This window comes from Balaenoptera physalus, assembly GCF_965194825.1.
Source record: "Balaenoptera physalus genome assembly, chromosome: 1".
Taxonomy (NCBI): Eukaryota; Metazoa; Chordata; class Mammalia; order Artiodactyla; family Balaenopteridae; genus Balaenoptera; species Balaenoptera physalus.
Genome location: NC_138882.1, coordinates 112,872,567 through 112,885,599, shown reverse-complemented (window position 1 = coordinate 112,885,599; position 13,033 = coordinate 112,872,567). Strand labels below are relative to the sequence as shown.

Here is a 13,033-nt window from a genome sequence, read left to right as displayed (position 1 = left end):
AAAATATACAATGGGGAAAAGAAAGTCTCTTTAATAAGTGATGCCAGGAAATGGACAGCTACATGTAAAAGAATGAAATTAGAACATTTTTGCATACTGTATACCAAAATAAACTAAAAAGTATTACAGACCTAAATGTAAGACTGGAAACCATAAAACTCGCAGAAGAAAACAAGCAGAACACTCTTTGACATAAGCCATAGTAATATTTTTTGGATCTATCACCTCAAGCAAAGGAAACAAAACCAAAAATAAACAAATTAAACTTAAAAGCTTTTGCACAACAAAGGAAACCATCAGCAAAATGAAAAGACAACCTACTGAATGGGAAAGATATTTGTAACTGATATGACCAATAAGGAGTTAATATCCAAAATATATAAAGAAGTCATACAACTCAATATCAAAAAAATAAAGAACCCAATTTAAAAATGGGCAGAAGACCTGAATAGATATTCTTCCAAAGAAGACATACAGATGGCCAACAGGCACATGAAAAGATGCTCAACATTGCTAATCATCAGAGAAATGCAAATCAAGACCATGAGAGATCACCTCACACCTGTCAGAATGGCTGTTGTCAAAAGAACCACAAATATCCAGTGTTGGCAAGGACATGGAGAAAAGGGAACCCAAGTACACTGTTGGTGGGAATGTAAATTGGTGCAGCCACTATGGAGAACAGTATGGAGGTTCCTTAAAAAAGTAAAAATAAAACTACCATATGATCCCACAACTCCACTGCTGGGTATACATCCAAAGAAAATGAAAAACACTGATTCAAAAAGAAATATGCACCCAGTGTTCAGGCAGCATTATTTACAACAGCCAAGATATTGAAGCTACCTAAGTGTCCATCAGTAGATGAATGGATAAAGAAGATGTGGTATATTTATACAATGGAATATTAGCCGTAAAAAAGAATGAGATTTTGCTATTTTGAAACAACATGGGTGGACCTGGAGGGGATTATACTTAGTGAAATAAATTAGAGAAAGACAAATACTATATGTTATCACTTACATGTGGAATCTAAAAAATAAAACAAATGAATGACTATAACAAAACAGAAACAGACCTACAGATTTAGAGAACAAACTAGTGGTTTCCATTTGGGAGAGGGAAGTGGAGAGGGTCAAGGTAGGGATAGGGAATTAAGAGGTACACACTACTATGTATAAAATAAATAAGTTACAAGATATATTGTACAACACAGGGAATACAGCCAATATTTTATAATAACCTTAATGGAGTATAATTTTTAAAAATATTGAATCACTGTGTTGTACACCTGAAACTAATATTGTAAATCAACTGTACTTCAATAAAAAGTAAAAATTAAAAAAAAACTAGAATGAGATCTGATGTTCAACAGCAACTCTGAAGCAGGGAGACAGTAGGACAAGGCTGTCAAAATTCTAAGGAAAGATTATTTCCAACCTAGAATTCTAGACCTACTCATACTATCAGTCAAGAGTAAAGGAGGATAAAGTCCTGTTCAGGCATACAGCATCCCAAAAGATTTCCTCCCCACATCCTTTCTCCACTGAAACTAATGAGTAAGCCAGGGAGGAAAGCATGAGTTTCAGGAAATGGGCTCCAACACAGTGAAGAAAAGAAGGGAATCCCCAGGAGGGTAGCTAGTCAGCAGGTATAGAGCACAACCAGTCCAAGGAGGAGCTGGAGAGCAGTGGGCTCCAGTAAGGATGTCTCCAAGAAAAAATAAAAAGGAAACTGAGAGAATATAAGATGTGTTGTTTGAGTATGTGGAGAAAAAATTTATACTTTGGTGAAGCATTTGGTGAAGTCCATGGAAAACCAAGCAAATAAAAAATGTGAAACATTATTAACTTAAGGAAAAACCAGAAGTTGTACAGAAAAGGAAATATAATCAGAATACACTGTTTGGAGTAGTTGTATTTTTTTTATGTACTGATTTTATTTTATATATGTACTGATAATGTAAACCCTAAACATTAACTAAAACATAGTGGTGAAAGATTGAAAGTTTTTTCTCTAAGATAAGAAACAAGACAAGAGTGCCCACTCTTACCATTTCTGTTCAACATAGTACAGGAAGACTTAGCCAGAGCAATCAGGCAAGAAAAAGGGGGAAAAAATGCATCTAAATCAGAAAAGAAGAAGTAAAATTGCCTTTGTTTGCAGATGATATGATCTTATATATAGAAAATCCTAAAGACTTCATCAGAAAACTGTTAGACTTAAATCAATGAATTCAGTAAAGTTTCAGGATGCAAAATCAGCATACAGAAAATGGGTGCATTTCTATACTCTAACAACAAAATACCTGAAAAAGAAATAAAGAAAACAATCCCATTCACAATAGCATCAAAAACAATAAAATATTTAGGAATAAATTTAACTAAGGAGGTGAAAGATCTGTTTACTGAAAAGTACAAGGCTCTGATGAAAGAAAGACACAAACAAATGGAAATATATCCTGTGTTCATGGATCAGAAGAATTAATATTGTTAAAATATCCATATTACCCAAAGCCATCTATAGATTTAATACATTCCCTATCAAAATTTCAATTATATTTTCCACAGAAATAGAAAAAAAATCCTAAAATTTGTGTGGAATCACGAAAGATCCCAAATAGCCAAAACCATCCTGAGAAAGAAGAACACAACTGGAGGCATCATACTTCCTGATTTCAAACTATACAACAAAGCTATAGTATTGTATGGTACTATATGAACAGTATGGTACTGGCATAAAAATAGACCCATAGATCAATAGAAGAGAACTGAGATCCCAGAAAGGGGAAAGGATAATATCTTCAATAAATGTTTCTGGAAAAACTGGATAACCCCATGAAGAAGAATAAAATTAAACCCCTGTATTACACTGTTCACAGAAGTTAATTCAAAATGGTTTAAAGACTTAAAACATAAGAACTAAAACCATAAAACTCCTAGAAGAAAACATAAGGGAAAAGCTCCTTGACATCAGTCTTAGAAATGATTTTTTGAATATGACACCAAAAGCACAAGCGACAACAGCAAAAATTAGTGAGACTACATCAAACTAAAAATCTCTACACAGTAAAAGAACCAGTCAACAAAATGAAAGGGCAACCTATGGAATGGGTGAAAATATTTGCAAATTGTATGTCTGATAAGCTGTTAAAAAACAAAATATATAAAGAACTCACACAACTCAATAGTAAAAAAAAAAAAAAAAATCCAGTTAAAAAATGGACAGAGGAACTGAACTTCTTTTCCAAAGAAGACATACAAATAACCAACAGGCACATGAAAATGTGCTCAACATCACTAATCATCAGGGAATGCAAATCAAAACCACAATGAGATATCACCTTATACCTGTTAGAATGGCTATCATCAAAAAGACAAGAGATAACTGTTGGCAAGGATGTAGAAAAGAGAGAGCCCTTGTGCACTGTTGGTGGGCATGTAAATTGGTACAGCAATTATGGAAACAGTATAACAGTATGGAGGTTCCTCAAGAAATTAAAATCAGAACTACTATACAATCCAGCAATCCCACTTCTTGGGTGTATATCCAAATGAAATAAAAAAATTATCTTGAAGAAATATCTTCACTCCCATGTTCACTGCAGCACTATTCACAGTAGCCAAGGTATGGGAACAACCTAAGTGTCCATCAAAAGGTGAATGGATAAAGAAGATGTGATATATATAATGGAATATTATTCAGCCATGAGAAGGAAGGAAATCCTGCCATTTGCAGCAACATGGATGGACCTTGAGGGCATTATGCTAAGTGATATAATTCACAGAAAAACAGTTACTGGATGATATCACTTATATGTGGAATCTAAAAAAGCTGAACTCACAGAAACAGAGTAGAATGGTGGTTACCAGGGGCTGGGGGTAGGGGAAAGGGGAGATAACTGGTTAAAGGGTATAAACTTCTAGATAGAAGATGAATAAGTTCTGGGGATCTAATGTACAGCATGGTGATTATGCTTAATAAGACTGTATTATATACTTGAAAGTTGCTAAAAGAGTAGATCTTAAATGTTCACACCACAAAAAAGAAATGGTTAATTATATGAGGTGATGGAGGTGTTAGCTAACACTATGGTGGTAATCATATTTCAATATATAAGTGGATCAAATCAACGCATTATGTACCTTGGACTTACATAATGTTATATGTCAATTATATCTCAATAAAACTGGGAAAAAAACATTAAAAACTTCAGTGTAATTATGTTGAGAAGAAGAGGGGTGGGAAAATGAGTGTGTTGGGGAGTTTAGGCTGTGTAGGAGAACGAAACCTGCATCTTCCATGGTGGGAAGTTGGTTGACAGTCTCTGAGGCTGAAAACAAAATCAAGAAATAGCAGTAAGAACAAGTAATTTAGAAGTGTGAGGGTGAGTTCCAGAAGAAACAGCTAAAATATTACCTCCAGGGAGAGAAAATTAGTGGTGGGGAAAGAAAACTGTTGTTTTTCCTGTTATGCCTAGCAGTACTATTTGACTTTTTAAGATATTTCATATATTTGATAAAAATAAACAAACTAATTCAAAGTAAAATGCATGCTGATTTATTTTTAGCACTACTATTTCATTTATTAAAGAGTTCTGCATTCTTTTTGACTGTGTGCTAATTTTGAAACCTCAAGGTTTTTCCTTATCTCAGGGCTCACAATTCTTTGATCTCATGTTCTAGCCTGCACGTAGGGTGAGAATTAAATATAGCCAGAGTGCATTCATCTCTGTCATTCATTTAAGCAGTAAGAGGGCTGAAGCGTTCATACAAAGACCATCAAGTACCAGGACATGGGCAACCTGTGTAATTTCCCTTTTACAACCATTTGCTTCAAGAGGGGTCAGCTGAGAGCCATAAAGATGTGGCTGAGGTGTGATGGGAAGGAACCAGCACTGCTCAGTTTGGAGAAGGGACGCACGAGGCATGACTTCATCCTTTGCAACTGTACAAAAGATGGCTTCCAGCTGCTTTGGATTTGCTGAGGAGGAAGTGAGGAAGTGGAATCACAGCGGAGCCTAAGGAATTTAGGTAGGAGACAGATGAGTTTCCTAACCCTGACAAGAGCTGCCGAGGACCTGTTCTACATAGCAAAGAGCTTCCATTTTCTTTGGGACTGGAAAGGTGAATCTCACAGCTTCCCCGCAGTCATCACCATCCCATCTTGCAGTAGTTTTGCTGAAAGAAATATCAGGAAAGGACAAGGTCTCTGCAGGGACACACCATGCTCCTTTGCTCAGGACCAGATTGACATTGGAGGCCATCCGTCCTGTGCTGCCCGGTCCTTGTCCAGGAGCCGTAGCACAAAATGCGTTTTCCATACTGTTGAAGAGTTCTCAGTGAGCGCTAGGCTGGATCTAACCGGAGCTAAAACGTGCCTCTAGGACCCCGAAGTTGCTGGATTCGACTTATGCTCTACTGTCCAAGCAAATAGTAGTTGCAACACAGCACTTACGTACCATGACTCAGAGGCGCTACAGACTTGGATGAATGGAACCATTAAATGCTTTGCCCAGTGACTTGAGCTGACGCAGTGTCCTGGGGCCCTGGCTCCACTGCACAGGGCCAGGCACCTTTAGCACTCAGCAGCCGCAAGTTTAAAAGTAGGGGAGCTAGGTGTGTGGGGTGCATCCTCGAACCTCCTGCTCTCTCACACTGCCCGGGGTCTTCCTACTGCCACCACCCACAGAACCCGGTAGAAGATGCTCAGCACGCAGTACTCCCTAGAGACAGAGGCGCAGGCCTGACGGGAGGACCTAGCATCCTCACAAGCCCGTCACTGAGCCGCCCAATACACCCCTCGCTGCACTGCAGTCCCGAACGCCAATTCTCAAAATATGGTCAAGTCTCAGTTTAAGCTTCACCAGGTGTAATCAGAGCCTCTTCCTGAAGGCAGTTTTGGCTGGTTGTGAAGGTAACAGAGATGAAGGCCCCAGCCACATGCATAGCGGAGGAGGGATGATGATAAGATGATGTTACCTTTGAACATGGAAAGAAGGTCTAGGGAGAGAAAGTGGGGACCCCAAGACCCTCCGCTGATTGACCTTTCCCTGTGGGGTGGCGTTTAGTTCTCAGGGCGGGTATTGAGTGACTCCTGGCTCCACAAGCTGGCCTGGTCTGTGAGCTGGCCTTCTTTTCAGGTTTTCTCTCTCATGTGGTAACTCAGCTTCTGGAATGTCTACATCTTCTTCCAGCCAAGCCCTGGAGCGGCTGGAGACGTCACTGGGGTGCAACATGGATGAGGGCAGTGCAGACAATGCAGACACTCCTCTGCCTGAAATGGTTAATCCCATCCCAGCAAGACCTCGGAAAGCGGGTGCCTAACCCCAAACTTCAGTGCCTGGAGGACCAGCCCCCAAGGCCCTGTTCACAGTGGCCTGTGAATCCTTTGTTTCCCTACCAGATGGAAAGCAGGTGCTGCCCTCTTCTCCCTGCATCCCCTCTTGAGCACCATAATATGTTCTAAGGCGCATAAATCTCCTAAATGGGAAAGTAAACATTCTTCCTTTTAAAAAAGAGAATGAGGAAAGGGAAAAAAAAATGTGTCCGATTTTCCTGGCTGTGCTACTTTTCTAGTTTATCAGATCTAAATGAATTCATATCAGCAATAGCTTCCCTGGTATTTCCTATTTTCAACAATATTGACTTGAAACACACATCGCCCTTTTTGTGGCACAACTGGATTGCAGTTATTCTGCTCCCAATATTACTTTCATATTCTCTATTCCTTCCTGGATGATTTAAGTAACAGCAAAATACGGCTGTTGCCAACTCTTGAAACATTTCTGGCCAATTTCCTTTTCCTCCCTCAAAACCTAGATTCTTGTCAAAACCTTAATTCATAGTGACTTATTAGCAACCAGAGCAAGTTGTAGAATAATCCATTATGAAGAAAGCAAGCTTCACTTGGAATCAGTGAAGTAGCTTTTCGGACAGGGCCTCATTTTCTAGAACTGGCATCAGAGGGTCGGGGGAGGGGTTGCATCAGCCCTCCCTCCTTTGTTTTATCTTTCAGATTTGGGTAGGGGATATGCCCATTCTGTTCTTTTTCACTTTTTTTCCTGCCTGTGAAACTGACTTTTGCATTCTTGAGAGCTGTGTCATGACAAGTCCCGTAAATGATTCACAGTGAAGTGACCTTTTCAGAGCAGAGTAGAAATCAGCTGGGTTTCAGGAGCTTGGAGCTGTGTGAAAGCCAGAACGTTTCCTCCCTTCGCTGTAAGCTGGTTCCTCTCTGGCTGCCAATCCTGGTCATGTGATTTGGTGGTGATTTTAATCACCGAGCTAATACTGGCAATATTTACAGATGCATGTGTGTAATTTAAACGTTGGGGATTATTATATAATTAAACTTCTGAAAATGAAAATGGGATCAATACGCAATTTAATGGATTGGTGGAGGTGGTAGGCGTGGTAAAGAGGAAAACTTATTTAACTCATCAGTATTTTTTTTTAAATTTTCTGTTCCATGTTTGTAACATTGAGCACCACCAAAAGGAATTAACTTCGTCCAAGAAATCATTTAACCTTAGCTACCAAGGAGTGTAAAAATTTTGCCAAAAGCGGATGGCGTCCCTGCTTTCTAAATTGTTAGTACCACAGATGATTTGAACCAGAGAGAAGTCTCTCGTTTCTTTCTAAATAGTGTTTTTTAAATGCTGTCTTTTTTTCTCCTGTTCCCAGAAATAAAAATGACCCTCCTGATCGCCCGATCCTTTCATCTCTCTCCATTCTTTTCTGCTACCATCAGGGAACAGTTGTCAAAGGGTCATTTTTAATCACTGTGGTGAGGGTTCCAAGAGCCGTCCTCATGTACATCTATAACACTCTGAAAGAGAAGGTAAGGCAGCACCCTAAAACAGAGTGCACTCCGTGTTTGGGTTACAGAAAAGTTAATCGCTGGAAAACTACACTGGGTCCCGGGACAGGAATGTGACCTGTGCCAGTGGCCATTCAGAAAGCTCCAGTGTTCTTCAGGTCCCATCCCCCCACCCCCAGAAATCTTTTTGTCCCCATCCCTGTTTTGTTCATAGCTTTGTTTGTTGGATTTTCTCCAATGTGGTGGCAGAGGTGGGGTGGAGAAGGCATAGCTCTGAGTTTGCTGGTTTTCCTTCTTATTTAAATGCTGAACAAATGGGAGGAATTCTTAAGATGCAATTTAAGCAAGTTTTTACGGACATTTATCATGCTTTATTTTTTAAAGAAAGAAAAGTACACTATAAGATAAGAATAATGTTTGTTTGTTTCTGTTTTAATGCTAAAATATTCCCCATCTTTTGTGTTTCCTGGAGGGTGACCTGGGAAGTTGCTGGGGTGTGTGTGTGTGTGTGTGTGTGCGCACACGCACGTGCTTGATAGTTAGAAATGGGCAAGCTGACCTCAATCTCAGCTCAAAAGACAGAAAACTGTGGGGCTTTTGTGCCTGGGGGTTTTTCTCCTCCCTGGTTTTTATTTCCATGCACATTTGGTTATGAATGGCAGTGGAAACCAAAACACCAGGAAAACAGCTGTTCTCATGGTATTTCTGGCCTGCCAAACAAGGGAAGGTTGGACTTTCCCCAACTTTTCTGTTCTCACACAATGTTAATCTCCACCCCATCCCCACCTCAGCGTTGGTGACTTGGTCAGAGTTTCTCAAACGTGCATGAGTCCAACCTTTTGGGTATACGTATGTGCTCTTAGTTAATTGGGGAAGTTTTACATGTGGGTTCATAATTATACTTTAGAATTGTTTTTGTTTGCTCTTTTAAGCAGAAATCTGAATTGTTGATATTTAAGTCTGTAATCAAGATTTAAGAGTAGTATATTAATTAGGAACAATTGATTGAATTTCGCATAAAATTATCTAGCTTCCTCATCTTGAAATGCATGCTAAGCCGTTGCCCCTGATCAGAGAGTATTTTCTTGTATTTCTGCTGAAGTACTGCTTAGCTACATGTCTGTGACTTGAAGAAGCATTTGCACATCCAGGACAAATCAAGCTACTCCGGCTCTTGCATTTTGAAATTGATCCTTCAATCTTAGGAAACTTGGGAGAAGGATTTCTTGAAGAACAGAGCAGCTTTTTTATTTTAAATATATTCATATAGTTTATATATGTTAAATGTATTCATATTTAGGTATTATAGGTATATGTATGCATTAGTAATAGATACTCACAAATTAATGAGCAGTAGGGGACTAGCTATCTCCCCTAGAGCTAGACACCTGAAATTCTTTGGGGAAACAGCCTCCATAAATCTGAAAGAGAAGTTAGTGGGTCATCCTCTCTGGCAGAGGTCTAAAAGGTTATTTATCCCTCGCCAGATCCCATAAGGACTAAGGGGCCAAACTCCCTTTTAGTGGTGTCACTGTTGGAGAAATGTGTCCTTTCTTAGGTTAAAAAAAAAATGGTCTTCCTCAGCAGCCTTACAGCCCCATACTGTACCTACAATTTAAACATGTCACACGGCCACTGTGAGACCCTTCTTACATTAAGTGGCTTATTTACAACCATGGCCAGGCTGAAAAGTATCCAGGTCAAATTTCGTCCAATTGAATTAACATTGGGACAAGAAAATGTCCATGTAAGGCTGAGTTATTCCCGGGGCCCTCAAGAGAACTGTTTCAGGATTGTTTTCAGGAATCCTCCACCCTGGGTCTGGGCACATTCAATCACCCCTTCCCCCAACAAGTTTCGTTAAATTATTCATTCCTGAGTTATACACAAGTTCAAGTTATATTTCGAAGGACTAACTTATCCCTAAAAATTTAGCCCTGAAAATCTCACTATAGGATGTATTTCCAAAAAAATTAAACCTGACTCTTTTTTTATGTGGACACGTAACTAGTATCTACAGTGCATTAGTTTTATTGTCTCAAGGATGTGAATTTTTCATGAATACAGACTTTGGTTTGAAAAAGCAGAGTTTATAATTGAAGACACTTAGGGGAAGGTGAAGAGGGAAGAGAGATTCTTTTTTTTTTTTTTACTAGAACCAGGAGGTCTAGTTCACCTTTGCTGGTAAATATGGACTAACCCATTTCCCTTTCTGCTGAAGTCAACAGCAGTCCTAACAGGTAAGCCCACAGGAGAGAAACCTTGCTCATCAGTAGTAGTAATGATAATAATTAGTAGTAGGAGTAGCATATACAGAATAGAAGAACTTCTGTACCGAGTGAGAACTGCTGCAGTGCTTCCCCAGGTACGTGGGTCTCCAAGTAGGAACACGGTATGTTCACAGAAACTGCCTGCTTACCTCTTTCCTGTGTTGTTTCTGACACTGATCCTTTCATTCTTAACCTGACCCCAGCAGCACGGTGCCTGGTCGAGTTGTGTGTCCCGTTGCTGCTACTGCTGCTTCCGGTGTCTTGACAAATGCCTGTGCCATTTCAACCAGGTATGTCTCCTGCCACGTGCCCCAGGGACACAGGGAGGGGCCTGCCAGTGGGCATCATCTCTTAGGTCAGGGGTTGGCCAATTTTTCTGTAAAGGCCAGATTGTGTAAAAGTTTTCAGCTTTTGGGTCATTCAGTTTGGGTCACGACTACTCAGCTCTGCTGCGGCAGCAAAAAACAGCCACAGGCAAGATGTAACTGGATGGGCCCGACTGTGTTCCAGTAAAACTTTACCTGTGGGCACTGAAATCTGAATTTTGTATTTTTCATGTGTCAAGAAATATTCTTCTTCTTTTGAATTTTTCCAGCTATTTTTTTTTTAAAGTACCTATTTCTATTTTTAAAAATTTTATTTATTTATTTATTTATGGCTGTGTTGGGTCTTCGTTTCTGGGCGAGGGCTTTCTCTAGTTGCGGCAAGTGGGGGCCACTCTTCATCGCGGTGCGCGGGCCTCTCACTATCGCGGCCTCTCTTGTTGCGGAGCACGGGCTCCAGACGTGCAGGCTCAGTAGTTGTGGCTCACGGGCCCCGTTGCTCTGCGGCATGTGGGATCTTCCCAGACCAGGGCTCGAACCCGTGTCCCCCTGCACTAGCAGGCAGATTCTCAACCACTGCGCCACCAGGGAAGCCCTCCAGCTATTTTTAAAATGTGAAAATTATTCTTAGCTCTGGCCAGAGGGAAGCACTCTGTGTCTGATGGATCTGGCTCCTCAGCTGTAGTTTGCAGACCTTTACCTTAGAACTTTAGGTCACTAATGCCATTCTTCAAATTCTGAAAGAAATGTGTCTCTCTTTTCAGAAATAAAAAGAGGAGGGGGCTTTAGAAACTAACACAAGGCGTGTATATCAACTGAGAGCTAATTTTCAATGTCTTCTCCAAGAACTATAATTTTCCTGAAATAGGAAAAGAATTGCCTCCCTAATTTTTATATATTTTGCCAGCCTTTCCCTTTTAAGCTATAAATACTCCTTTGAAAATCAGAAAAATTGCATACTGTGATTGTTTGAATTTCAGATTTTTTTTCTCCTGAGTCTTTCAAACTGATGGAAATTTAAATATATGTTTTATTTTTCTGTAGATAATTTAGGAAATTTTAATAACCCTTAGTAAAATTTATACAAAGCATTATTTTTATAAGTCAGCAGGCTGTTTTATACTTTGTCTCACTTAGAAAAGTACTTCTTATTATTGCCCCTCTTCCTAATAAATATACCAGTAGAAGCAAAGGGACTAATTAGGCCATCTATGTTTAATGTCTTGTAAGTGGCATTAAGAATATCTTTCATTGTTCAGGGGAGATTGTAGTCGTCTTGTAGTAAAACCCTATATTTAAGGCTCTTCTTAAGAATCTTGGAATACATTTTAGAGTGTATTTAGTTTTCACTTGGATCACTTCAAGCCAGCATGTATAAAACACAGTAAAATACCACAGCACCTTCAGAATGGTGGGTCCTGTAGCAAAGTCAGGCCAAACTCTATGAGTGTCTTGTCACAGTGTAATATGCCAGCCTCTGTCTCCTAGAACTCTGTGCACATATCCAGATACCAACTTATTCCGCAAAGATTTTGAGATGCATTACAAAAAAGTACTGTGATAAAATATACGTACATGAAAATCAAGCTGAGAAACATATAGACAGACGAGAAAGACAAAAGCAGTGGGACCATTGATATACTAATATGTTGGCCACATGGCCCTTTAAGAACTGAAGGTTGAGTTGCAGTGCCCTCATTGTATTATGTAAATTCAGTTTCTTTCCATGTCCCTCGTTCACTGCCCCATGGAAGCCTAGGGGCTCCCTGTGGGTGCTGCAGGGACCACCACTTCAGGAGGGGAAAGAAATGGGTGAGGAGAAGGAAAGGTGGGTTCTGGGCCCATACCACCACCAATACCACCACCATCACCACCACCACCACCATCACCACCACCACCACCAGCACCAGTACCACCACCACCAGTACCACCACCACCAGCACCACCAGCACCACCACCAGCACCACCAGCAACACCACCACCAGCACCACCACCAGCACCACCACCACCACCCACCCCTGCCTTGCAACCAGAGCAGCTCCACTTTTATCTGGTTTAGGAGTGAGATTCCACTGAAGATTTCATTTGAAGACAGGCTCTGCTGCTTGAACATGTTTGAAAGCCACTGTCTCATACCGTGTTCATGTTTGTTTTCTCTGCCCTCTTATCCTAAGTGATGTATTTGCTGCATTCTGAAGTTTCAGCACCTTATATTAGCCCAGTACCTTTTCTTTGGGGAGTTCAAAATGTTTCCAAGATCCTAAGTAGTGTTAGTATTAATCACACTATAATTACCATTATAAAGGGGAGGAATCCTTATAACAGATTTACAGTGGGAATGATTGTCCCTGAATCACAGAAAGGCTCAGCTAGCCTCGAGGATCCAGCTCGTAGTGAATCAGTGTTGCAAACAGGGACAGGTCTTCTGGATTCTGTTCATGGTGCCCGTGCACTAGGCCTGGGCCTAAACCAGCTGTCGGAGCAGCTTTAACGCAGGGTGACTCCTACAGGACTAGGCACTGCCAGCTGATGTGGGCACCACTGGGAGGCCTAAGGGTTAGGAGATTGAGAAAGAAGAGAAGGAAGAATGGAGAAGAAAGAAAGAAGTGACGTGAATAT

The 13,033-nt window shown here is 40.4% G+C and overlaps 1 protein-coding gene across 4 annotated transcripts in view; it reads left to right on the top strand.

Annotated features, from left to right (window-relative positions):
- The window catches only part of SLC44A3 (solute carrier family 44 member 3), an 83,326-nt gene that overhangs the window by 46,531 nt on the left and 23,762 nt on the right, over window positions 1-13,033 (top strand). For 3 of the 4 annotated variants that reach the window (XM_082477412.1, XM_082477414.1, XM_082477415.1), the window contains exons 11-12: window positions 7,686-7,842; window positions 10,295-10,381. In XM_082477412.1, coding sequence (XP_082333538.1) covers window positions 7,686-7,842; window positions 10,295-10,381 — 244 coding nt within the window. The remainder of the gene's footprint in view (window positions 1-7,685; window positions 7,843-10,294; window positions 10,382-13,033) is intronic. The other variant, XM_082477413.1, reaches the window with a different exon arrangement.